This window comes from Hippocampus guttulatus, chromosome 12 (assembly GCF_054856545.1).
Source record: "Hippocampus guttulatus isolate MCC_2025c chromosome 12, RoL_Hgut_1.0, whole genome shotgun sequence".
Taxonomy (NCBI): domain Eukaryota; kingdom Metazoa; phylum Chordata; class Actinopteri; order Syngnathiformes; family Syngnathidae; genus Hippocampus; species Hippocampus guttulatus.
In genome coordinates this window covers 13172802-13200092 of record NC_141272.1, presented here as the reverse complement: position 1 = coordinate 13200092, position 27291 = coordinate 13172802, and the positions used below count along the sequence as shown (strand labels likewise).

The 27291-nt window shown below is 40.9% G+C and overlaps 1 protein-coding gene across 3 annotated transcripts in view; it reads left to right on the top strand.

The window, feature by feature from the left end:
• Positions 1–27291, top strand: part of cadm1b (cell adhesion molecule 1b) — a 179071-nt gene that overhangs the window by 143795 nt on the left and 7985 nt on the right. For 2 of the 3 annotated variants that reach the window (XM_086125020.1, XM_086125019.1), the window contains 3 exons: positions 349–521; positions 8077–8127; positions 27073–27201. In XM_086125020.1, the coding sequence (XP_085981146.1) occupies positions 349–521; positions 8077–8127; positions 27073–27201 (353 nt within the window). The remainder of the gene's footprint in view (positions 1–348; positions 522–8076; positions 8128–27072; positions 27202–27291) is intronic. The other variant, XM_086125021.1, reaches the window with a different exon arrangement.

Genomic DNA, 27291 nt, shown 5'->3' with positions numbered 1-27291 from the left:
TGTATAATTTACCGAACCACAAACATGTGATTGTCAAGGAAGAAGTGGCCCGCCGTAGCTATTTTATAATAATGCAAAGAGAGGAAATAGGGCGGGAGCTGAAACGTGGGTATTTAAGAGACTTGGCAAAGATTGCTCCATTCATTGAGCATACTCGTAGTTCAGCGACAGAGACTCCCCACGCTTTGCTTTTAGCCCCAGGTCCATATGAAACCATAAGTATACAGAGATAGGAGTGAGTTTTTCAATTGGCAGTGTTTGCCTAATATGTCTCTTTTTAGTGCTGCGTTTCAATATGACTCACAGTATTGACCTGTATTTAAGCTTCCTGTGCAAATGTGTTCACAGTCCTCAACAGATCAACTGGCTAAGGGTGAACGAGGACATGCCGTCTCACGCCGTGGTCACCGGCTCGGACTTGTTCATTGAGAACCTCAACAAGTCCTTCAACGGCACGTATCGCTGTGTGGCCTCCAACACGGTGGGCGAGGCCTATGATGACTATATCCTCTACGTGTACGGTGAGTAGGCGCTGCGCCTCATTGCACGACAGTCCTCCAGTAATGTTCAACACCTGATTAATATGGAACTTCGGTATTGTTGAATCACAACTTTTTTGAGCAACAAGCCAAGTATGAGTTGTGTCAAAAAGGTCCCTGGACTGTGTCACAAAAGAATATTAAAAACCTAAACTGCAGGTTTTCCCCTATAAAGTTATTCTGTTGGCGCCGAACGCACTGTTCCAGCCTTCCCCGAGATGCCATCAAACGTTTTTGCAAGCATTCTTCCGGGACCCTCCACAGCTCTGTCTTCATGTCCATCTTGATGTCATCAAAGTCTTCAAAACGGGTACTGGAGGTTTTCCCCTAAGCTAGGGAAGTAGGGAAAGAAAAAAATAATAATACCGAGCCATCTTAGTTGGCTTCTTCTTCTCAGCCAGGAAGTGTCAGATGCTCGGCATGGTGAAACATCCACGAGTTGTCATCCCCCAACTTTCACCTCTCCTCATGCCTTGAATGAAGCAAACAGCTTTAGTGGAACCAGTTAAATACAGTTACTGCATGTTTTTAATGATGGGTGAAAGGGAAGCATTTATTTGAGGTGTTTATTTGTCTTCCATAGATGACTGAGGGATGTCCACTATTTGATTTCCCTTTATGTTCATCCAGAATGCAACACAGTTGTTTGTCTTCTAACCCCCCACCCCGCCCCCCATTGGTGTCTTTTACACTTTTAAGTCATGTAGAAGTGTTTTGGGGTTTTTTTATTAAAAAAAATAATAAATTCTCTCTGCCTACAAATTGTCTGGATAAATTTGACCTCACTGACAAACAGTGACAGGAGCTCATACTCCAAACCGTATAGACCTGTGGAGATGCATCCTTTGTTTTCCCCCCTATATTTTGCATGTCGAGGGAGATTGTTAGATTTGTGTGTGGGAAGGGCACTTTTATTTAAACAGTGGGATGTGAGGCGAACGTGCTGTGTGGCATTAAAAAGCAAAGCCTGTTGTCGAGAAAGGGCCTTCTGTTGGCTTTTATGAGATCTGATTGCAGCTTTCACGACAATGATATTGTGTTGATTTGTTCTCAGCCGCCTCATTTAAATTGACTTGACAGTCATTGTCAAAAAGCAACATTGTTGTGGTTTGTTTATCTGGCGGACGAGCAAATTATGATGACAGCTGTTGAAAATGTGCATTTGTGTGCAGAAATGAAAAGGGGTTTTTTTCCTCCACGTCTGGGCCGTCTTGCCAATTGTGTAGCTGGCAGCTTTTTAGCAAAGGAGCTTGCAAAAAACTCATCAGTGTCTGTACATTAAAGAAGAGCAGGCAATCATGAAATGCCCTTGAGAAGGCATTCATACTTGGTAGTATTAAAATATTTGTACTTTTACTCACTTTATTTGTCTCCCATTTTCTATAGCACTCTTCCTGTTCATGGTCACAGCAGGAGTTGGCCCCTAACCTCGAGGCTATACCATGAACAATCAAGAGGGTCACAAAAAGTGGGAATCAGTTTTTATGGATTATTCTATTTAAGGAAAACAGTTCAAATCAAATTCAGTGGAACCTTGGTTCTATATATATATATATATACCGGGCCGCCTATATATATATATATATATATATATATATATATATATATATATATATATATATATATACATACATACACATATATATATATAGGCGGCCCGGTAGTCCAGTGGTTAGCACGTCGACTTCACAGTGCAGAGGTACCGGGTTCGATTCCAGCTCCGGCCTCCCTGTGTGGAGTTTGCATGTTCTCCCCGGGCCTGCGTGGGTTTTCTCCGGGTGCTCCGGTTTCCTCCCACATTCCAAAAACATGCATGTCAGGCTGATTGGACGCTCTAAATTGTCCCTAGGTGTGAGTGTGGGCGTGGATGGTTGTTCGTCTCTGTGTGCCCTGCGATTGGCTGGCAACTGATTCAGGGTGTCCCCCGCCTACTGCCCGGAGATGGCTGGGATAGGCTCCAGCACCCCCCGCGACCCTAGTGAGGATCAAGCGGTTCGGAAAATGGATGGATGGATGGATATATATATATATATATATATATTAAAAAGTCTGACTAAAACTGAATCCTATGAAAACTGAAGCAATAGTTCCCATAGGAAATAATGTAAATCCTGTTAATCTGTTCTGGACACCCCCCAAAAAGGGAGGCAAAGTATTTCAAATTTACAGGTTTTCTGAATTGACCTTCTGGAGATGAATGGTTCAGTGTGAGTGCTGTTGTCAGTTTTCTTTTTTGTAATTTATTTTTCAGGGTGAATGTGTTGGGAGAGAACAGCCTTGGTGGGTGCAAGGCACATCTCACATAATGCTTTCCACACACACACACACACACACACACACACACACACACACACACACACACACACACACACACACACACACACACACACACACACACACACACACACATTCAATAGTACCTCCTAATCCAAATCTCTCAGGTGAAAAGCATTCAGTATTCCAGTAATTACTCTCAGAGATAGTCCGTGCTGTTTGAGAAGTTAATCCTTGAGAGAAGTTTGCAAAGCTGTCTTTTGGGTGCCTGCAATGAACATTACGGTTAGTGAAAAGATGCCTATGGCGAAGGTCATACTGGCGTATTTCGAACGGTTCATTCAAATGTATTATACAGAATAATCTTTCGGTGAGTAAATTCCAAACAGTGTTTACAGGTCACCACGTCTTGCTTTTTTGCATGTTGACAACTTTCAAACAGAGCATGTTCGGAGGACACATCACAGAATGTTCACCCGCCACCCGTTTGTTCGGAACGACTGCGCCAGTGAAGTCACGCGGCATATGAGCCAGACGAATTGTGACAATTTATCCACAGGTTGCGCTCAGGATTCAAATAAATAACCGGTCCGATGGTGTATCTGTGTGGAAATTGTGATCCTGCTAAATCATCTCCTTTTTTAATAAATGTACCTGTAATCTTATTATGTCACTTTTTCTGGATTGTCATGCATTACAGTGATTTTTTTTTTTTTTTTTGCAACACCGATACATGTATTCCGTTACTCCCCAAGCCTATCCTCAAATCATTTCTTTGACAATTGTCATCATTTATAGTGTTAAAAGTAATGCACGGGATGTAATTGTTAAGATATCATGATTTTGGCAGGCATCATTTTATGTAGCTTTATTGTCATATTTTGACTTCATGTTTCATGTTCTGTAAATTCAACATGGAGAAGAGTGTTGGTATCGTCAAATACAGTTCACTCCTCTACCTCCGTAATTCAGTCCTACAGGTTTGCAGCAATTATGTTTCAATATTTTGAGTAAATTGTTCTTAGAAACAAATCACTAAATTCACTGGGCAGTCTTGAATGCCGTTTATGTGGCTGAATGAAAAAGCATAGTTGCAGCGACTAAAAGCCTATGTTCTTAGTCCAGAAATCTTTTTTTTTTATTTTATTTTTTTTATTTATTTTGTATCTGAGTCTGTATCCTCCTTGCCCTGTTGTCTCTTCAATTAGCAACTGACTCTACACATATTTTAAGAATTTTCATTAAAGAGCTTCTCTCTTGTGTGAGCACGGACGTCCGAAACCGGAGATTGGTAAAAAGGTGCTCATAATTGCTTATAATTATGTCTGTGAATCCCATGCCTCTTTTTGTGCAGGATTTAATGCCATCCCAAATCAGGTTGCGATCTGTGCGAGGCTTTGTTGTCCCAGACTAATCACGCCCACAACAGCGGCTTAATTAGTGTGTTTGTACGCTGCAGATTGGCCCTAGTGTGATAACCTTGTCCTGAGTAGTCTCGCGTTTTGCAAACGCCACTTGGCATGTCGGCCATTAATTTCATTATCATGTCTGGTCAAATTGATGTTTTTAAGACTTTGTCTTTTTATTGTCTTTGGTTTGTAAGTGTCTTCTTTCCAATTTTGTTATTATTTTTCTTACTCCAATTTGGGGTTACCGCTGAGGTCGTTCAGACTCTCTTTAGCCACTTTGCCGATATCCCCATTTTGCTTTGTGCTGCCAGCCTTCTATTTGGACACCTATTATGGCTGTAATTTTTGGCCTCTTCTAATCGTTATCTCACATATAAACAATAGCAACAGTAACATCAGCATCTTAATCAATATCATCCCGATAGGGAAAAAAAGGGGGTGATTTCATGTAGGGTCTATTTCTTCTCTGCAGAATATATTCACATGTACTGAGCCTTCTACCCATAAACTGCCCCCCTCCCAACACCCCTGGAAGAAAACAATGCAGTACCAGCAGGAAACTGTGGAGTCACTGTTGAGATCCAATAACCCGAAATGATCTATCATTGAATATCACAGAATATCTGAAGGTATGGATACTTGCTTCAATACAAACAAACAAACAAAAACATCTCTGAAATGTGTTTTAGAGAATATTTTCAGTCAATTTCAAAGTCAAATTTTGGTCAGGTAAAGTATCTAAAATATTGACCAATCTTGAAAATGATTGAAGATTGTGAATCCTTTTCGAGTTCCCTTTCCAACAAAATCTTTTTTATGAAGTTTGACAGGAGGTAATGAGACACTAGGGGGCAATGGAAGGTGGCCATGCCCCTTTTTGCAATAAATGCCAAAATTTGTCGCATGGTAGCACCCAAACCCCTGCTCCGATTGATCTAAATATTGAGATTTAGTGTTATGCTAACACTGTCAACAAGTACACTACATTTCATTAAAATCCAATCTGCTTGGTTCAACCCACTGGGTGATTTGGCACGGAACGACCCCTGAACTTCTCAACGTTATTTTATAAGACGTGATGACCTTTCATTCTGCGTCTGCACAGTCAAGTGTGTGTGTGTGTGTGCGTGTGTATGGGTTGTCGATGTAATTCCCCATCAAATCAAATCCTATTGTATTGCGTGCAGACACTTCTCATACAGGAGTAGAAGCACAAGACAAAGAGAGAGGCATCCTCCCTCCCTCTGTCTGCTCCTATACTTCACATCTATGCTGCCTTCGTCTTCTGTCAATCTTGATGCTGAATTCTTTGACCTGTAAATCCTCCATGGAGCAAAAGTCAAAGATTGGCTGTATATTTACGGTACCTTGAATGTGCCGACAGCATTCAAGGGTGTTACTATTTTCATGAAGTGGAAAAACTGTCAACACAGCCAATGTATGGATGGATAAATGGGTGTATGAAATCTGTGACACAGTATCTATACCAAAGGCAACTTAATATAGATATGGAGGTGTTTTATAAGTTATGAAATATTTCTAAAATGACATTTTCATGTTAATGTGAGGGGTCTGATAAGTGATCCCTGGAGGACACCGTTCAAGGGAGGTAGGTAAATAGTTAGCAAGATTAGGAATGGGTTGTATGAATGCCAATCAATCATTGAATCTCTCTTTTTTTTTAATATATTTTTAATTCAAATCATGAAAGATAATACAATCACCAAATATACAGTGTGATGGAAGATTTTTTTCATTGTTTTTAATCACAGCATTAAAAAAGTAAATAAACCTATATATACAGTATATACATATAATTTAATCATCATTTTCTATTGTGTTTAACTCTTTGAAATATTGACCAATTTGAACCAATTTTGCTTTGTGTGTCAGTGAGACTATCTTGTGGAACCAGGTTTAATCCGATCAGATTTGTATTGTTAGCATTATGTAATTTAACATGCAAAATCCCATCTTCAGATCGCATCAGATTAATTTTTATTGTTATTGGCCCATGTGGGATGTCGGTGTACTGTATATGATTTTGTTCCCTTGGATTCATCCTATGTACCTCTTCACTCAGTAAGTTTTTGAAACAAACATTGAATGCAGTGTGCTGTTTTTGAAAAGCCCAGCCAACCACAATATGTCAATGTTATAAAGTCTTAACCAAAAGAAAAACAAATACAAGTAGGAGCAGTGTTGCATGTAAACAAATTTCACAGTTTTGTTGGACTTGGTGGTCAAATCCTTTCCTTCGCTCTTGGAAATGTGGGCTCATCATGCACAAATACACTCATACCTGTGCCTTGATAATACACAGACTCGAAGTCATCCAGCCTGGAAAATTGCCCATGGAGAACTCCTGTTTGCCTTGATATTATATGTGCCACATCCTATCACGGCCTTTGTGAAGACCCTCCAACCCCTGAATGGCCAATTTCCCCTTTTTCCACACGCTGACATTTCTGCTATCAGACCGCCTTCGGTCAACGGGAGCGCAGTGGAGCCCACCCTCCTCTTCAAATGCTGTCAGAGGGGAATCTCGCTACCGTCCCATGATACCTTCCCCGCTACTGCCACCATGCACTCCATAGCCGGCGGCAGCCTTACACCGTCCTTGATGTTTTATCATTAGTTTGGAAGTGTGCGCTTCCCTGCTGCTGTCTTTTGATGGAATGCAGACAGTAACAGCACTGGGAGAGGGCCAGGCAATTTCCCCCCGCTGTGCTTTCTCGCAGCAAGGGGTTGTGCTATCTTTCCTTCCCATCGCCCCACCATATATCCTTCTGATGAGGTACCTCACGGCTCCCCTCCGTGCCACCGCTTACCTCAATTGGCCTCTGACGCCTTTTTCCCGTGATGATGTTTGCCAATTAGCGACAGGCCCGAATCGACACCACGCAGTCCTCGATGGAGACCACCTCTGTGGTTTCATCCGCGCTTTGACTTAATTACCCGGAGAGATGGAGGTAAATGGCAATATAGAACCATGGTGGTGCGTTGTTATTTTGCATTGTTAATTTGAATGACAGGATCATATGACATGTTGTCATGTAACAGATGACGCACATTACAGAAATGTGTCTTTTGTGTGCATTGAAATGGGCCATATGGCAAGCCGTTTACACATTTATTTGATGTCAGGAAAGGGATGGGCTAGGGAGTAGCCCGGCTACGTGTAGACAAGGTCTCAGTAAGTAATATCATTTGTTCATTACAGAAGATAAAGAATATACGACTATGAATATTGTGAGTAACATCTAGGGTGCACTCGTACAGCAACTCTACCTTACTCGTAACTTCCACTACCAGATTCTGTTTCATTTTTTCGAGGTGGGCACATCAATAAATTTTGCCCGTCCATCATTCGGCAATGGCTGGGACACCAATCAGTCATTGTCAATACGTCATTATTTCAAGCCAAACCAAACTGTAATAGTCAATCCATCCTCCTTATTTTAACCGCGTTTCCGTCATCGCCGAATGACAGTTTGTCACCGCTTTTAACTTTAGTAAATCTCACTGGTTGCCGTTATTTTAGGGTACTTTGAGTAAAATTGTGGTTTGAAATCATTTCAGTCATTTCCTTGAATATTAAGTCCTAAATAAACACAGCATGCTACTATTATGTTTATCGAGCTGCTGCCTCGCTTTTGCACTGGCTTCAGTCCCTCTGTGATAAACCCACACCTACAGTTCCCCATCAACAACCCTCCCCCCCAAAAACAAAAAAAAACAACACATCAGTTTGAATAGCCTCTTGTTGTCAATGGCCTTTGTCTTCTTTACTCGTGTCTTTCTTATTTCTTATGTGTTCTTTATTTTTTGTTTTTCTTTACTCTTTTGTCTAGATGCTCCCACTACTATCCCCACACCCACCTCCAACCCAGTCAACACGCAAGGTACTGTACACCTCCCCATCACCACCACCACTACCATTGCTGTGGCCCTCTCTATACCGCATGTGTGAGTGTTTATGATTATTTGTGAACAGGTAGTTCTCATCAGATAGGCACTGATGGGTGACATTGAGGACAGGATGCAGGGTGCCGTCAGCGCACCCCGGTCGTGTGTTTGAGCCCTGCACTCTGCTATCTTATCAGCATCTGCAGCTGTATCTCGCCACCCCCAACCGTCCATCATATGAGAAAACCCTTCACCTCTCGTATAAAGCTCACAATTTGTCTTTGTAAGGCCAGAAAAAATATATAAAAAATCATTTCAGTAAATGAAAGCTAAATCGGTGGCCGACCTCCCCCACACACAGCCTTGTACATTTCATTCGGTTTCGAGTGTATATCAACAGAAGCCGTGTTTTAAACGCACCGGCAAGGCTACGTGAGCGGCAAGGGCGCACAGGGAGGTGGTATTTGGATATGCCACAATGTGACATTTGCAAAAAAATAATAAAATAAAGTTTAAAAAGTGCTTAAAAGATAGGTCACTTTATCAGTAGTAGCGGGAGACTCAACTGATGTAAGTTCAAAGGATTAATATATCAATATCTACCCAACTCCTTCTACGGTCACCTTTTTATGTCCCAACCATGAATATGTTACTGATATTTGGAATATTCAACACAATAACATGACCGTCAAATAAAAGCTCTTTTCTTTTTAATGTGAAATATTAATACAAAATATATGTAATTGTCAGAGAAAAATAGCAATTCGTTTTCCATTTGAAATCATGTGTCTATTTCAATTGAAAACATTATTTGTTTTTCTGGGGTTTGAAAATGTTTTACATTCCATACAATACATACAATGTTTTACAAGATACGATTTATCTGGAAATCCCCCCCCCCACGACTGGAAATTAGCAGTTTCACATTCATCAAAACAAAACTGAGAATCAACTGCTGGAACAGTCCCACAAAGCTTTGCTGAGCTTGACATCACCTACTGTGGGTCGTTGGGAGGTCAAGACAAGCTCGGTGTTTATCATGCTGCGCAAGCTAGCATGTAATGAGCTCTGGCTGGTTACCGCTGTGGCTAAACTCGTAGCAGAGTCATTACTAAGACAGTAATCATACAGCAATAAGCTACATTTCTGACAAGTATCTTTCACACGAAGGGATGATGAGAAAAGACGAAGAAGGCATGTTTGTTACCAAGCTAACCTAAAACCTACACTGCTCGCAGAAATTAAATGCTTGGGGTCGAGTCCACTTTTCACAGACATGAGGCTGTAACCGCGTTAAACAACAAAATAGCGGGCAATATCATAAGTGTCTGTACTCGGACGATAAAATCATATTTGCTAAACAGAACCGGAACAAGAAACGAATTAACTTTGTGCCCCACGAATATGAGCACAATTCTCAAATATGTCCATTTATAATGGCGTGCATAGCTGTGAAAAAGAGATATCATGAAGAATGCTCTCCAGCTTCAACAGAAGAGGAGCGCTTGCAATACAAAGCTAGCATTCGTACTTTAAACATCCCAGCAACTGCTATGTTGGTAGCATGACGTGTTTGTGATAGAATGTTACCTAAACACAAAATTTACTGGCCTCAAGTTTTATTTTGAGGAATGTAAATTCAATTCAAAAGGTTTATTTGTTTTGTGAGGATACCCCCCCCCCCCCCATATTTTAAGTACAGCTCCTGACGCCCAAGGTAACAGGTCAGCGCAAGACTAAGTGCGTGCCTGCGAGTGCACCCCAAATAATTGATACCTTGTCATTGACGTCGTCTTTCTCGGATTGGTTGTTTTTTCTTGGACACAGTGGTTTCTCACTACGTTCTCTTGACTGCTTATTGCGTCTCAGCTTGCGGGAAGCACAGTGAACTGGCCCACAGCCAATCACAGGACACATGTAGACAAACAGCCATTCACACTCATATTCATACCTCTGGACATTTTAGACTTGAGTCTTTAATTAACTTACCATATTTTAAAGTCTTCAATTAACTTACCATTTCCCAATCACATTTCATGCCTTTTTTCTCGCCTGTGTCCAAACAGTTTCTTTCAGCTTTTTCTCCAAATAAACAGGTGATACAAACTGAGGATATTACTCCATGGTGTATTACGCTTTACCTTTCCTCATGAGCCCTCCCCTTCCATACACAGCTATCATTAGGTTTTTTTTTTCTTTTTGCCCCCCTGGTTGTAACATCATGAAAGACGAAAGGGGATTTAGTGCAATTTATGCAGTGCATGCTGGGAGGATGTAATTGAGCCTTGTCATATTTTGCGACTTCTCTAACGGGGCCACGCTAAGCTGGTTGGAGCTAGATTGCTTTGCAGCACCTTAATCAGCATAACGATGCAAAAATAGTTGGACTAGCTGTAACATAAAGCACAATGTTCATTAAAAAGCCATTGTGGCGCCACTGGCACCCCCGGCTGAGATCTAGCTGGATTTGTAATCACAGGCCGCCCAGTGTCTACGCTGCAGATGTATTTGTAATTGTCACACGTACAGTCACGAAGAGATGAAGCAGCATGTCACGCACAAAGAGGTCTTTGAGTCGGTGTCAAATGTCAGTTGTTGTGTCGTCTGTGCTCGACTTTGCATTTGGGTGACAAGACCCCTTTCTTTCTTGTCGCTGCAGAGCGTCAGCAAACGGCACAATAAACGTCTGCCATGTTGTTTCATGTTTGTGAAAAGTTTCAAAAGAGTTCAAATTGCCCGGTCTCAAAGGGTGTTTTTGTGTGCATGTGCAAACCTCTCGGGAGAGAGTTCAGTCAACCTTTCAAAAGAGTCATTCTTGTTTCATGTGTTTGAAAGTTTCTTGCAGTAAGTTTCATTTTAAACATTAAAACATTTGTCACACATATCCAACCATGTCAACTTGTTTGTTTGTTTGTTTGTTTGTTTATTGAACATAAAACATATATACAGTAATAATTTGACAGAAAATAAGGTAGATAAAAAAAGTAAAAAGAAAGAAATCAATCTTCATTCAACACAGTTATTATGTTCAAGGGAGTAGGAAGAAGTAAAAAACTTATCTAGTCCTACCCCGTTATGTGATTGTATCTAATAAATCATTTTTATATCAATCAGAAAAGTAAGAAGAAAGAAGTCTCCATTAAGGCTCATACTTTACCCTTAACCGTGATATTTTTACAACTTTTGGTTTGTATCGGGATTATATACTTCCACACCCTGACACTCTTGTGTCAATTTTCTCTTAAATTCATAATGGATATTTATATACCTTTCTCTATTTATCAACTTAGTTCTGATTTATCATTATATTTAATGTTTTGAATTTATCATTTTAACTCTGATTGATGTAGGTTGTTTGTACTATTTTTTTGAATTTGTTTTTTAACTCAGCAAGCGATTTACTCATTTTCAGGTCCGTTTCGAGATTATTCCACAGATTAACACCTTTGATAGATACACTTCTTTGCTTGATGTTTGTTCTTGTTTTGAGTTTTTTGAATAAGTTGGTACCTCTTAAATCATAGCTGCTTTCTCGAATTTCGAAAAACTTCTGAATGTTTTGGCAGAGCAGGTTATTGTGTGCTTTGTACATTAATTGGGCGATTTTAAAGTCAACCAGGTCATAAAATTTCATCGTATTTAATTTGATAAATAGTGGATTTGTGGGTTCCGTATATTTTGATCTATTAATAATTCGAATTGCTTTTTTTTGTAGGTTGAGAATAGGGAGTGTGTTTGTTTTGCAGGCATTTCCCCATATTTCCACACAGTAGGTCATATATGGTAATAATAATGAAGTGTACAATGTGTACAAAGATCTCTTATTTAGCACTTCCTTGGTTTTGTAGAGGATCCCTACGGTTTTGGCTATTTTTCTTTTTACGTTATCGATATGTGGCTTCCAACATAGTTTTGAGTCTATTACTAATCCGAGAAACTTGGTTTCATACGCTCTTTCTATCTCAATTGAGTTTACCATAATTTTAGCTTGGTGTTTGATTGGTCTTGTGCCAAAAACAATTAACTTCGATTTTTTCAGGTTAAGTGACAATTTATTTCTGTCGAACCAGTTTTTAAATTTGTTTAATTCGTTTTCTACGGTTGTCAGGAGCTGTTTCAGATTTATTCCAGAACAGTAGAAAGTTGTATCATCAGCAAATAGGACACATTTAAATTGTTTTGAGACCTTGCAGATATCATTTATATATAAGATGAATAGTTTTGGACCAAACACTGACCCCTGAGGAACTCCGTGAGTGATTTTTAGTTGATTAGTTTTTTTATTGTTGAGTTGCACGTACTGATATCTGTTTTCTAAATAACTTTTTATCCATTTATAAGCTACACCTCTAATGCCATATCTTTCTAGTTTTTTCAATAATATACTGTGATCTATTGTGTCAAAAGCTTTTTTTAGATCTAGGAAAACCCCAACAGTAAATTCTTTGTTGTCTATATTAGTGGCTATTGCTTCCACAAACTCCATAACTGCCATTGAGGTGGTCCGCTTTTCCCTGAAGCCATATTGATTCTCACTTAACAGCGCATGCTTTTGTATAAAGCTATCAAGTCTGCGAGAAAATAGTTTTTCTAATATTTTTGAAAATTGTGGTAGTAGTGATATTGGTCTATAATTTGTAAACCGATGTCTTTCTCCACTTTTATAGATTGGAATAACTTTAGCAATTTTCATTTTTGATGGAAAGATACCAGCTTTGAATGACAGGTTGCATATGTGCGTGAAAGGTCGCACTACATATTCTATAATCTGCTTTATTATTGTCATGTCAATATTAAAGCAATCAGTTGACTTTTTATTTTTAAAAGTTTTTATAATATTTGATACTTCTTCTTGTTTTACAGCAGTAAGGAACATCGTGGAGGAGTTTTTTTCTACATATCTATCTATTTCAAACACGTTTGTTGGATCAGGAATTTGTTTTGCTAGGTTACTGCCGATGTTGACAAAATACTCATTAAATTCAGTTGCTATTTCTGCAGTTTTTTCCAAAATAGTATTTTTGCCTTTGATAAAATACTCTGGATAATCCATTTTTTTAGGACTATTTCTGATTACTTGGTTAAGTATCTTCCATATTTCTTGTGTGTTACTTTTATTCTGCTCTAATAGTGCATGATAATGATCTCTTTTACTGGTTCTTATAATATTTACTAGTTTATTTTTATAGGTCTTATATTTTTTTTCTGCTTCTTCAGTTCTCAATTTTAAAAACAATTTATATAAATTGTTTTTCTTTTTACATGCGTTTTCTATGCCTTTCGTTATCCATGGCTTACTTGGGTCTTTATACTTTTTGGAGACTTTAGTTAATGGAAAATGTTTATCATATAAGGAGATTATGGTAGACTGAAATACTTCAAACGCTGTATTTGGGTCTTCGTTTGAATAGACCTCGGTCCAGTTTTGTTTTTCTAGGTCTTGCTTAAAGGCGTCGGTGGAGCGTTGGGTTCTTAGTCTTATTTCTGTTATGCGAGTTGTTGACTTAGCTTTTCTATCAAAATAATTATGAAAAACTGCAAAAACAGGTAGGTGGTCACTTATGTCATTAATGAGAAGTCCACTTTCCATTTTATGGTCAATCTTATTTATAAATATGTTATCTATTAATGTGGCCGTGTCAACTGTTATTCTGCTAGGTTTCAGGATTACTGGGAAAAAGCTGTTGCTGTACATAGTATTTATGAAGTCGGTTGTTTTTTTGTGTCCATTTGGGTTTAATAAGTCAATGTTAAAGTCACCACATATTATTCGTGTTTTCTTATCGTTGTTGTAACTGAGCATATCTGTTAGTTTTTTATTGAATGTGTCAATACATGATCCTGGTGTCCTATAGATGCAACTTATGATGATATTTGATGCCTTTTTATTATGTATTTCAATGGTTAGACATTCCATTAGGTTTTCTATTGTGTTTGTCAATCTCTCGATTTTACTGCATTTAAGTGCTTTGTCTACATATATTGCAACCCCCCCTCCTTTTTTGTTTTCCCTATTAGTTGCAAACATTTCATAACCTTCTATTTCCATTTCAGTTGTTTTATCTTCATCAAGCCAAGTTTCTGATATGGCAATTATTTTGAATTTATTGAATTTAGTCAGGTATTCTTTGATTTTTGTGAAGTTTTTATAGAGACTTCTACTGTTTAAGTGTATTACTGAAAGTGCATTTTCCAATTTTATATTAGTGTTGAATTGTTCATCCAGGTAATAGTCAGAGTTTGTTACCCTTTGTTTGTTCTGGAAGAAGTTGTTGTCTGGGTCCAAATTGTTCTCGGGATCGAATGGCTTATAGTCAATATCTTCAAAGGGTTGGAAGTCCATGTTTTTGGGATGTGAATTTCCCGCTCCCACGCGGTCGTCGCTGGCTCCCTCGCGGTCGTCGTTGGTTCTCTCGCTGTCGTCGCTCGCTCTCTCGCCGTCATCACTGGCTCCCTCGCGGTTGCTGGCTGGACGTCTCCTGGGTCCCTCGTGGTCGCTGGCTCCCTTGCGGTCGTCGCCGACTCCCTCACGCTCGCTGGCTGGCTGCCTCCTGGCTCTCTCACGCGCGCTGGCTGGTTGTCTCCCGGCTCCCTCAGGCTCGCTGTCTCCCGGCTCCCTCGCGGTCACTGGCTCCCCTGCTGTCGTCGCTGGTTTCCTCTCGGTCGTCTCTGGCTCCCTCGCGGTGGTCGCTGGCTGGTTGTCTCCCGGCTTCCTCGCGGTCGCTGGCTTCCCTGCAGTCGTCGCTGGCTTCCTCGCGGTCATCACTGGCCCCCTCACGGTCGGTCGTCGCTGGCTCCCTCGCGGTCGGTCGGTCTTGAAAAAGTTATTGTCCGGGTCCAAGTTGTTCTCAGGGTCAAATGTCTTGTGGTCAGTAGGGTTGGAAGTCATCAAAGGGTTGGAAGGGTCATCAAAGGGTTCGAAGTCCATGTTTTTGGTATGTGAATTTCCTGCTTCAGTAGGGTCAGAGTTTTTATCTTCGGGTGGTGAATAATTCTCAGTATGCTGCTTGATGGTGTTGAACTCGAGCCTGTTGTGTTGGAGTACTGGTGCGGGGGTGGACGATAAGTTTGTCATGTCTTAAGTAGGCAGTTTCCCCTCTGTCACGTGCAGCTTTTAATTTTGGGAGGAGCTCTTTTCTTTTTTGTCGTACGGCATCTGTAAAGTCTTCGTTGATGTAGATGTTGGAGCCTTTTAAGTATTTTGCTTTTTGTAGGATCCTTGATCTGTCCTTGTATTTGAGAAATTTCACCACAACTGGCCTCGGACGAGGTCTTCCAGGTTCTTGTCTTCCTGTGCGGTGAGCTCTCTCCACCTCAATTTGCCCCTGTATCAGCAGCTTCTCCTTGAGGATTTTTTGAACTTTTTCCTCTGTTTCAGTCCACGTTTCTCCCGGTTTTTCCTCAATTCCATCAATTACCAAGTTGTTTCTTCTTGACTGTCCTTCCAAGTAGTCCATCTTGTCTGTTAATACAAGCATGCCGTCACATATTTTGTAGAATTCTGTTTGCATGTCTTTGGAATGGCCAGTTTGACAGATTAGATTTTTTTTAATGTCGTCTACCTCTTTTTGGGTAAAGTTGATGCTGGTTTTTATTTCTTGGACTTCCCTGGTAAAAGTGTCAAGTCGTGAGTTTGTTGAGTCTATTATCATCTTGACAAATCCTTTGAAGTTTTCCTGTTGTTGTTGCAAGAGCGCCGTAAAAAGCTCTTTTTGTTGCTGGAGTAATTCGTTTACTTGAGTGAGGGTCAGGAAATCCTCATCCTGCTTTGTGTCTTGCTTCTGTTTGGGTGGCATTTTGTCGGGTCTCGTTGCTAGCCAGTTGTATGCTAGTTTGTGACGTGTCCAGTGGGCTTGCTGCTGGGTGTTTCTAACGTGGCAAGTGGGGTTGCCGGCTCCCTCACGCTCGCTGGCGTTCGGCTGGTTGGTCTCTGGTGGTGGGTTCCAGCTGCGTAGCGACTTTTCGCAATTAGCTTCCGTGCTAACGTCCGCGGTTAGCTTCCGTGCTAACGAGCTAGCGTTTCGTCCAACCCCCTCTTCACGTCGCCAATTTCTACACACGCGCTGCCACCATGTTTCGCTCTGTTCTTTACTTTCAAATGTAGGAAAGCTTCACACGAGAGAAATGTTGACTTTGCTGTTGCTGCTCCTTCTTTCCGCTCTGCAATGCGTAGCAACTCACACTTCCTCGTAGCTCTGTGGCCTCCTCGTAGCTCTGTGCGGCCTCCTCGTAGATGACTCAACTCACTTAACCGACTTCCCAACAGGCCACTTTGTTGCGTCAAGGTCGAACACAGTTTTGCGTTATCTCTGGTGCCTAGCCTCATTAGGGTTGAGGGTGGGCTGGGGCCAGCTGACTGAGAGTGAATTGATCTATCTATCTATCTATAGAGAGAGAGAGAGAGAGAGAGAGAGAGAGAGAGAGAGAGAGAGAGAGAGAGAGAGAGAGAACTGCCATATTCTCCTACTCATGAGCAAGTCATTAGAATTTTTTTTTTCTTTTGCAGGGGAATGGGCACATCCAGAAAAGTATCTTTGAGGGGGGCGTGGCCTAGCAATCGGTGGCTAGGTCAGTGGTCATGCTCCTTGCAAAAGTTCATTTTTTATTCAACTAAAGAAGGGGCATAGCTGAATCTCGTTCGGAATTTTGACTACCGACAGAGTAAAAATAAAATCGACCAAATTGTGGTTGGTAACTCAAAAATTATATTGGTTGGCACACTGTGTAGTTATTAGAGAGTATGGAATGAGGCGATGATTGTGAGCCAGCCAGTGTTAAACAAGGGCAGAAATACCCACAATCCTCAGCTCGGGAGCAGAGTAAGATAATTTTCCCAAGCCATCAGATGCTCGGAGATGATCCGAAGCAGGGACATCATATCCCGGCTAAGCCCTCACGAGACACCCTCAATGCTCTTGGCCAGCCCGCCTCCATACGGCAAAAGGAATTAGGTTGTCGGCTTGATTGAACAGACGACATTGCCTCCAATTGTCAGCTTGGGAGCTCCCTTGTTCTACGGTGAAATTTCCGAGGTCATGCTGGAAATGATGAGGGGGTTAAACGGAGAGATCGGGCTGGGTGATTGCGCAAAATATAACAGTCACCATTGTTTTGATTGATATTAGGGGTGTTCACACGGCAAGATTTGGTCCGGTGCTACGCCGGGGCTGCCCCGGTAGAGCGTTCACACGTGCAAATTAGCTCCGGCGTAGCCCCGGAAAACAGCTTACACCGGACCAAATTTGATCCACCTCAGGGAGGTGGTTTAAAAATTTGCTCCAGAGCAAATGCTCATTAGCGAAGCAGCACCGGTGTAAATTTGCACGTGTGAACGCAACTCGGTTAAATTTGCTCCAGAGCAAATGCTTGTGAAGAGTTGATTACGTACGGTGAGAATGCGTTGCTTTCGTGCTCTGTCGGACTTCCGTCATGTGTTTGTTTAATAACGACACAAGATTTTCCTTTTGTAGGAGACTGGACTGTCTCGGAGTTGTTAGTGTAGTTTGTTCCTTTGTTGTGTGTTCACAACCCCCCGCCCCCATATAATTTATTTTGTGATTTCCTCTCTTGATTTTCTGTTTGGCGCAAAACGTGTTTGCTTTTCTGAGTGTCATTGAAGTCATCGTTGATTTACGTTTTCGGGGGCGGTCACTCTCGAGCAGAAGGCACGGAGACCGAGAAGGAGAAGGACGTGCCCGTCAAGTAGTCGCTTGAGTTGTGTATACGTTTTAAAAAGAACCAACATGACAGCTCATTTGTTTTCTGTCGTTTTGCTCCGCTGCAGAAACTGCCGTGTGAACGCAAGTGGGGCTGCACCGACGCTGTGCCGGTGCTGACACGCTCAGCGGCTTTGTACGTGTGAACGCTCCACACAATTTGCTGCGGTGTAAAATATATCGCAACAAAATACATCGTTGCAGCGCCAGAGCAAATGTGTGCCGTGTGAACACCCCTATTGAAATTAGGAAGATTTTTACCACTGTCTATATGTGTTACCTCTGCATTTTTCTGTGAGTATTTGTTATTTGAAGGTAAATCCCTCCCATGATGTCTAATGCAAATTTTTGTTTGCTGGTCAATCGTGTTTTCCGTTGAGTGCTAGCATTTAGCCAGCAAGACACCTAAATTGAACAATTTCTTGTATTCAAAACAAATATACGATGTGTGTTGTGTTTAGTTTTACAGGAAATTCCAACTGGTGGTTGCTTTCACATTACTTTTTGGCACGTTTTTTTTCTTTGATAATGCATCAGAGAGAGAGAGAGAGAGAGGGAGACAGAGAGAGAGAGAGAGAATACAAACCTCAACACAGTTCACATTGCTTGCCTGACTTGTTTTTTTTTCCTTTCTCTCTTTTCATGTCCTTGGAGTATGTGCTTTATTTTCCTCTGTTGACTCACACTACTAAATCGGAGTGGTTTTTTTCTCCATTAGAAGTGTGGGAATCACACACCAGATGGAGTGTGAGGAGTCCATTTTGAGCAGGTTTTTGTGTCTATGAGCCGCCGACATGTTTCCACTTCTGTGCAGTCTCCGAGTTCTTGTTGAATATTACGAAAGCGCCGTCAACTTGGAAGCCCCGCGGTGTGTCATTGCCTTTTCATTTTATTTTCTTTCAAAAATTGGGTAATTGTTTAAAGAATGGTAATTATGTCCCCCCCCCCCCCCCCGCCCGCCCCACCACTTTCATTTGTTTAGCGTGATTCCCAGTTGATTCTTTTTTGCAGTTTATTTTTGCTTCATAAAGAAAGTGACAGAGTTTTGTTTTGGGTTTCTTTTTAAATAAATTGGTTAAGAGTGCCAGCCCAGCCTCAACTGAAGCTTCATTACATGAATGTTGGCTTCTCATGGAGCAGTTGCCAGTCATTAAAAAAATATACACATTATATGTTGTATGAAGCCTAAAGAATTCCCTGATTTATATTTTTAAATTCCAGCTCATATTTGAAGACGGAAAAAATACAGTGTGCCCGTGATCTTCTGGTGTTAAAAAAAAAAAAAAAAAAAGGGATTTGGATGAGGATTTTTTTTTTTCAAGGCTCAACACACCCAGGGGTTCACTGACACGGTTTTTCTTCATTTGCAGTTTTATTTATGACTTTTTTTTCCTTTCTCCCTCTTGAATCACAACACTTTTGCATCGCCAAATTGTCCTTGGTCTCGACAAAGGCCGCAAGAAATCTATTTAGAAGGTGAAGCGTCGGAAATAAAAGTCCAACGTTGCAGCGCTCAAGTACGACGCTCCGCAATTGATTTGGTTAAAGGTTACCCATTTACGCTCAGTCCTCATCTTGTTTCGTTTCTTTTCTTTTCGAAACAAACTCAAAAGACGCGGACCTTTTCCAATTCTGTCCTGCTAAATGGCTATTGACGGACTGGGAGTTCATTCTTAACGGATGTACCATTGTACATTCGAGTCCATTCGATGAAGCATTTACCTTCTCAATACGGCAAAGTCATTAACGCTACATCCATGAATTTGGGCTTTTTGGGGTTTGGCGCAAAAAGTTCGTCATGTAATTTTTAGACGATATAATACCTATTTACTGTGTATTTTGTGTATTTTGAGGGTGACTAAACCTAAAAATAAAACCAAACACAAAGACTGGATCTTTTTTTGGGGGGGGGGGGGGTTGAATAGTTTCCATTTTCTGCAAATAAAAGCTCTGTATGAAGTTATTTAGATTTGGAATTTGGGAATTACTGTATATTGTCAGGAGTTTATAAAAAAAAAAAGTTCATTCTACTCAAACATATACTAAATAGTCTCAGTCTAAATAGCAATATCAGAGAATTGTATGCTGTGTATACAGCATATGCATACGCTATAATACAGTGTATGCAAAAAAAAGGACATAAATAAAATTTGAAATAGAAACACATGCACTACACAGAATCAAATATCCACCCCACCCCCCAAAAAAACCCAAAGAAAAAAAAAACTAATATTAACCCTTTCATGTACGTTGTAACTTGATAACATTACAGGCTGTCCACTTAAGTAACCGCTGTCCCTGAAAGGGCAAAAACAAAGATTGAAAATGCGATAATTCAAAAATAAAATGCAAAACAATAAAATACCAGTCGAACTTGACTTTATTATCCTGTTAACTATTCCTCTTGTAGTTAACAATAAAATGTATATTCAGGAATATAAATCACACACAAAAAAAAGCCGTAGCGCTTTCTTGGGACACTTAAAGACACAAAATAAAAGACCAAACAATGACAACAAGAACCGACAATAACAAAAATAAAGACAACAGGATATGCAATATTTGAACTGCTCATTACACTGTGACTTCAAAATTTGAACGTTATGTATTTATTAGTGGATTGGCATGAATTCAGCTGAGGAACAAATGGCCCCGTAAATATTTGACATGATCAGAGCAATAATATGTATATAAGTTTCAAGATGGCACCGATTCATTTCACTTTTAGAGTGTGGCATATTTTCCAAATGGATTCATATGGCATTCGCATGTCTCAGGAAAGCGGCACCTTCCAGGAAGCACAACCAACCTCGGACTTCAGCCAATGTTTGAATGACTCACCTACATGTTAGATTTCGGGTTGAGAAATGAGCTGTTAATTGGATGACGAGAGGCAAAACATACAGTACATGTATACAGACAACAGAGAGGTGACACGTTAAAGTATGTGGTGCAGAGCTACTTTCGCCATCACCCAGACTTGGGCATTACTTGCAAATCCCCTTTATCCCGCTCACACCAGCACCATAAATCCCCGCGGCCTGCTCACATCCTGTCACGATGCCGTCGCAGGCATGTCAGCGCTCCAGCACGGAACGCAGAGCCGTGCCTCGCTGACAACATGGACAAGCAGCCGCATTACAGACATCATCAAATTGTGCTGATGACAAGAGGGAGGCAGGACACGTTGCTGCCTGTTGTCATTATATATGACATTTGAATGTGACACATAGTGGGAGATGTATCGCACGCAAATCTATTTATTGAACCTCTCTTGGGGATCCGGCTCTTGATCCCGACAGAATTCTGCCTTGTCGACAGCAGTCGCACAGTCAAACCGCAAAGCCGGAAGGAGTCAGGCAGAAGTGTTGTGTTGAGAAGTGGGAAATTGGAAGACAGCTCAAATAAATCTGGTTTGCTGTCTTCAATTGGAATAATTTACACACTGCCAGCGCAATTGAACATTTTTTTAAAAAACATTTTATGGTATACAAATTAACTTCGCAAAAATGAACATACCGTTTTTAAACATACATACTGTTTTTGTTTTATTGAGCTGCTTTAGAATTTTGAGTTGAAATCCAGATTTAAGATGGAATCTTTGATCATTTGATTCATGTTCCCCCCCCCAATAAGTAATAATACAATATAATATGATACAGCTACTCATTTTTCAGTAAGTAATTCCACAGCACAATACCGTGACATTTCATTGGCTTATAATTTTATGAATTTATTTGCGGAAGTAGTTGACTAGCGTCATCAGGTATAGGAAAAGCGTGACTGCTTGAATATGGCCTTGGAAAGTGAATTCAAGCGTTGCGCCATAATAACGCAAAAAGCTGTTGCAAACAGTGCTGAGTAAAATGTTTTTGGGGAAGCCTTAACTGGAGCTTCCTCATTTATTTATTTTTACTCATTCCAGGAGCACACGACTGGCTGTTTTGTTCATCCCCCCCCAGCGCCACCACCACCACCACCTCATCACCTGTTAAAATAACTCTCCCTAGGTGTGCAGAGGCATGTTTCTTGGTGGATGTGAAAGATGGCGGGGGGCAATGTGAGGGCAGGCAGGCGCGAAGAGGAGAAGGAAGATAGTGGAGGAGAATTGGTGGAGTTTTTCAAGGCTACAGACAGGACTGTGCCCATGTCTTTTTGTACATGGATGTTCATTAAAGTGCAGCTTTTCCTTCTCCTGAGGGACTTGGCCGTGTTTTCTGGCATCCCCCGCCACAGTAAACACACTGCGCCTCACACATCCAACTCTCATGGTTCTTTTCAAACTGGGGGGGCAAGGTTTGCTCATGCGAAACCAAACTTCAAAAAAACGCTCATTAATTAGTTTCACTGTGCTCGCATTTATGACAAATTACGCTTTGTGCAAACTTTTTACAGCAATTACATGGTGCCGTATCGGTAGCAATGCTTCCTAAAACCCCACCGGCGGCGCTGTAGTGAACAAAGAATGAAAAAACAAATTTTTTTGACACTTTTTTGGTAGCGGGGCGAGGTATTGATCAATTTGCCATATGCTTATAGCTTTTAATTCCTGCCAACTCTCCCATTTCTTTCGATGCTGTGCGAGGATTTTGCCATCTGCCACACGTGAAGGAAACCGCTTCATGAGCATGATTGGATGATGCCTTTTTTTCTTTTAAATTGCTCAACATCTGCCTAGTAACAAGGATTTCCACATGTAGACAGGTGCTTTATTAAATCCAGCAGGTGGGACTGTGGCGACATGAAGCTTTTCGTTTAATAGTATTCTCCTATCCAGATTTATGACACACCAACCAAATATAAGATGAGATTGATCACAGAAACTCCAAAGAGGTGTGATTCACTTCCAGATAAGGCCGGCTTCAAATCATGGAATGTGATTTTTTTTTTCCCCGAGACTTGTGAATTTCATTGAATCTCATTGAAAAGGATAGAGCACACTTGAAATGGAAAAATGCTTTATGTCGCGGAGGCAGTGTCCAGTCGGGAGGTCAGGACACACGGACCACTTACACTTTGAAGGAGAGCAACTTCTTTTATTTTGTGAATGTGAAAGCATTCGCACCATAATATAATTCATAAATTAAAATGAGAATTATTCCGCTCACTTTTTGACGTGGCTCTCCCTCCACAGAATTCACATCATTCCAATGTCGTCATATTTCAAAAATTCACACCATCTAAGTGTATTATATTTCCTCATCCCCAAGATTCTGTTTTCCCGCAATTTAACAGTTTTTCATGTTCAGCTTATTCATTTCCCCTCGGGCACAAATGTCAACATTCCAGAAATTGACACGTAAAAAACTTTACACATTGCATATTTTTACCAATATAATTTCACATCATTGCATACCATTAAACGTCATTCCATGTCATACCTTATTATTGAATAAGGAAGATCATTCCACATTTTTCATCAACCTATTGCACATTTTTCACCAATACCATTTCACATTATTACAGTTCAGTCCATATTATCCAATATCATTACATATCATTCAAAATCACAATTCAGAGATTGAGCATTCTCACGCAGTTCCTCCAGAAATCGCAAAGTCTATCTAGTTTTGTAGAAAATAAATCCAATCAAAGTAATTTAATCACAATACCGACCTTACAGACAAACGCTTGCCGGGAAGTCCATCACAAAAAGAAAAAGTGTGTCTCGGCTCTAGAGCAGGCATCCTAATTTTTAATGGAGACGTATTTTAACGGACCAGCAAAACACAGACAAATGATAAAATGCATGTATAGCTTAACTTTGCACCATTATGCGCTGTTTCTCTTTAAAATCGCCATCTTCAGGTAATCTTCTCGTTGCCAGCTAGCCGTCGTGGCATAAATAAGACCGAGCTTGCCTCGATCTTTAACCACGGTATGTGATGCAAGCGACGCATGTGCATCCAGCCCAGCAAAGCTTTTTGAGACCGTCTCACGGAAATGATTGGTGCGCCATCATTTGTTTCTTTTGAAAAAAAAAAAGGAACTCTGAGATAGTTTTCTTCCATTGTCACACTGCTGGTGTTTTAGAGCGAAATCGTTCAAGTCAAGAGTATGACTAGTGAGATTGGTGGCAAATTGAGCTGCTCTCTCATGCAGCAAAGAACAGTGGCGCCATTTCCGTCTTCCATTGCCCCCCCCCCCCCCGTCTACTTTCACACCTTCATCACTCCCGTTGCGTGCCCATTGTAGACGATTGATCAACACCTCCGATCTATTCTGGGCCAGAAAATGTGAAGGCTTCAAATGTTTCCTTCTTCTTTCCGGGGTGCAGGGGTACGCGGATAAATGTGCCTTCACGTGAAAGAGCGCAGCCCCATGATACCTGAGGCGACCGGCTGCAATTTCTCTGCAGACTGCTTGTCATGATTGAGCTCGATATGACTTCCACAAATGGCCTCTTATGAAGCGCAATATATTATATTGCGTGTGAACTCTCGCCCAGATTGTAGGCGGTGTTGACTGTTACACGGGATAATAACGTCCTCAAAAATCCCCTCCAACCCGACGGTATAAAAGCGCCGTGTATGGACTATGTAAAGACACCTCAGTAACAGAAGTATTGTTGACAGCAGATAGAAATACTTCTTTTTATTTGCAACAAGTCCACTGCTACAGTTTTCCAGGTTTATTTAATTTTTAGCCACTGTGACGAATAAATACAAGTACGTGGACAAAGAAATGCCAGCTCCGATGCTTTCACTAACACAACAGCTGTCCTAGCTGGCCCACTAATATTTTAAAGTGAATAACCGTTACTATTAAATAAACAGGTGTCCTGGCTGGTCTACTAATATTATTAAAGGTTTTTTGTTTTGTTTTGTTTTTGTCCCAGGCACCCTTGTACTGTGTTATTTACTTCCATCATGATGCATAAATACATCAATGAAAAGTACGGCCACTGCGCCAGACTGCTACTGCTAACAGCCACAACATGTGAGGTGTCTTGGCTGCTTCGCCAATATAATAAAAGAATAATTTAAAAAAAAAATACGACCAAGCACCACCGATATGTGTAACGTGGCAAGAACTTTGAAGCCACTGAGATTTAAAAAAAAAAAACAACAACAAAAAAACTCATGAAGAAATGTCTTATCACATTGCTGGGTTTTTTTGTGTGTGTTTTTTTTGGTACCGTAATTTACTTTTATCACGATAAATAAATGCATAAATAAATAAGGTAATTAGCAATGATTCTAGTGTATGCCCTGCGATTGGCTCTCAACCAGTTCAGGGGGTTCCCAGCCTACTGCCCGAAGACAGCTTGGATAGGCTCCAGCACCCCCCCCCCCCGACCTTCGTGAGCATAAGCGGATTAGAAAATGCATGGATGAATGAACAGATAAAATGATTGATACGTTGCCACAATAGCAATCAATATGACCTTTACTCCAAGTTAGCTATTTCAAAGCTGTTACATCAGGGTCAAATGATCCCATATTGTTGCTTAAATTTCCCTTCTTACGACTGCTCATTTAACAAGACATTCTTGTCCCCTTAAAATTGCAATACAATATAATAAAATTACCTCTTTCTTTAAATACCCTGTTCACAACAGCCGCAGTTCTTTAATATGTCAAGAAACATTCCAATTGAATGGCCTCGCGTGTAATCGAGTGCACTTGAATCCCTGAAAAGAAGCATAACTGAACAACGTGGTGATAAAACACTGCAATACAGTGCTACAGTATTGCAGTTGCTGTATGTGTCCTTAAGTAAGAACAAAAGACTTTAATAGTCTATTTGTGGTCCCTTAAGTTAAACCGTTTAGCATACACACAGCTCCCCCAACTCCTTAGGGAGTAAATAGTGCCATTGTCGCATGTTTTTTTTTAACAACATAAACTGGCACTTTTCAGAGCCGAGCTTCCTTTGCGTTAGGTCAAGTGACGATGCCTGGAGAGAAAATAAGCCTGTTTTGTTTATCCCGCCAGTCTAATCATTTAATGGGTGTTACCACAAAAAAACATGACAATATTTGGACGGCACAGTTTTTTCATTTTGTTCTTGATGAAATAACGCACTCTAAGGTCTTTGTGAAAGCTAGTTGACGTTCAGCTTTCATTGAAGTGGTTTCATAGAAATTCAGGAATGCTCCGCATTTCAAGTAGTTGCCGGGTCTCAAAAGTGTTTGGACAACAGCACTAATTACCGTATTTTCCGCACGGGGGTGTATAAGGCGCACCTTCAATGAATGGCCTATTTTGAAACTGTTTTCATTATAAGGCGCATAGAATAGAAGGTACAGTAATGGCTGCAGTTGCGTTATGCATCCCCTAGATTGAGCTACGCTAAAGAGAATACAATACAACACAATACAGCTTTAATTATATAGAGCAGGGGTCTCAAACTCAGTTCCTGGAGGGCCGCTGTCCTGCATGTTTTCCAAGTCTCCCTGTTGCAACACACCTGATTCTAATGAACAGGTTCAAAGTCAGGCTTCCGCAGAGCTTGCTAACGATCTGATCATTTGAATCAGCTGTGTTGCAACAGGGAGACATGCAGGACAGCGGCCCTCTGGGAACTGAGTTTGAGACCCCTGATATAGAGCTTTCACAACCGCTGCAGCTGTAATAAAGCGCTTTACAGAACATTTAGAATACTACGTCCAAGAATTCAGAATATTGATCCATCTATAAGGCGCATCGTATTGTAAGGCGCACTGTCGCCTTATGAGAAAATTGAATGCTTTTAGGTGCACCTCAGAGTGTGGAAAATACTGCACTTGTCAGGTTTCTTTTTTTTTTTTTTTCGGTACTTTTGTGGCAAATGTGCAGTAAACCTTGGCTTTTCATGGGGCAAATGGACTGAGCCCTGCCATGGAGAGCGAAAAGACACAAATAATTGACTGTTGTATTGATGCATCGATGCCACAAGCATCATCAACCGGAAGCACCATGCATATAACATGTACACAACAACGAACCCATATTACATCACCTTATTCGGTTATAAACGCAGATATCAACAAATATGTGGAGCATCACTCATTGGCTAGTACACAAACGGTATTAATAAGTCCTTATGCTAGCTTTTGGCATTTACTGTGTACATAGTAAGAAATGTTTGGGATGACAGGCAAATCGCACAGCCAAGTCGGTGCTACTGCGACATTTTACTTTCCTAATGACATCTCAAATGGAGTCAATGGATCAAACAGTACTGTTTGTATACATCTCTATTTGTTGTCAAACGATTACATGTAAATGTTCTTGTTTTCAGACTCCCGAGCCGGTGAGGGCGCGCCACCCAAACTCGACCATGCTGTCATCGGCGGGGTGGTTGCCGTGGTGATGTTCGCCATCCTCTGCGCGCTGATTGTTCTCGGCCGGTATTTTGCTAGACACAAAGGTAAAATGCGGCCAATCACACTTGACCATGAACTCATCCCGAGTGTCTTTTGTTGTTGTCTGAGAGGCTTCTCGAGTGTGTTCTTCTTTT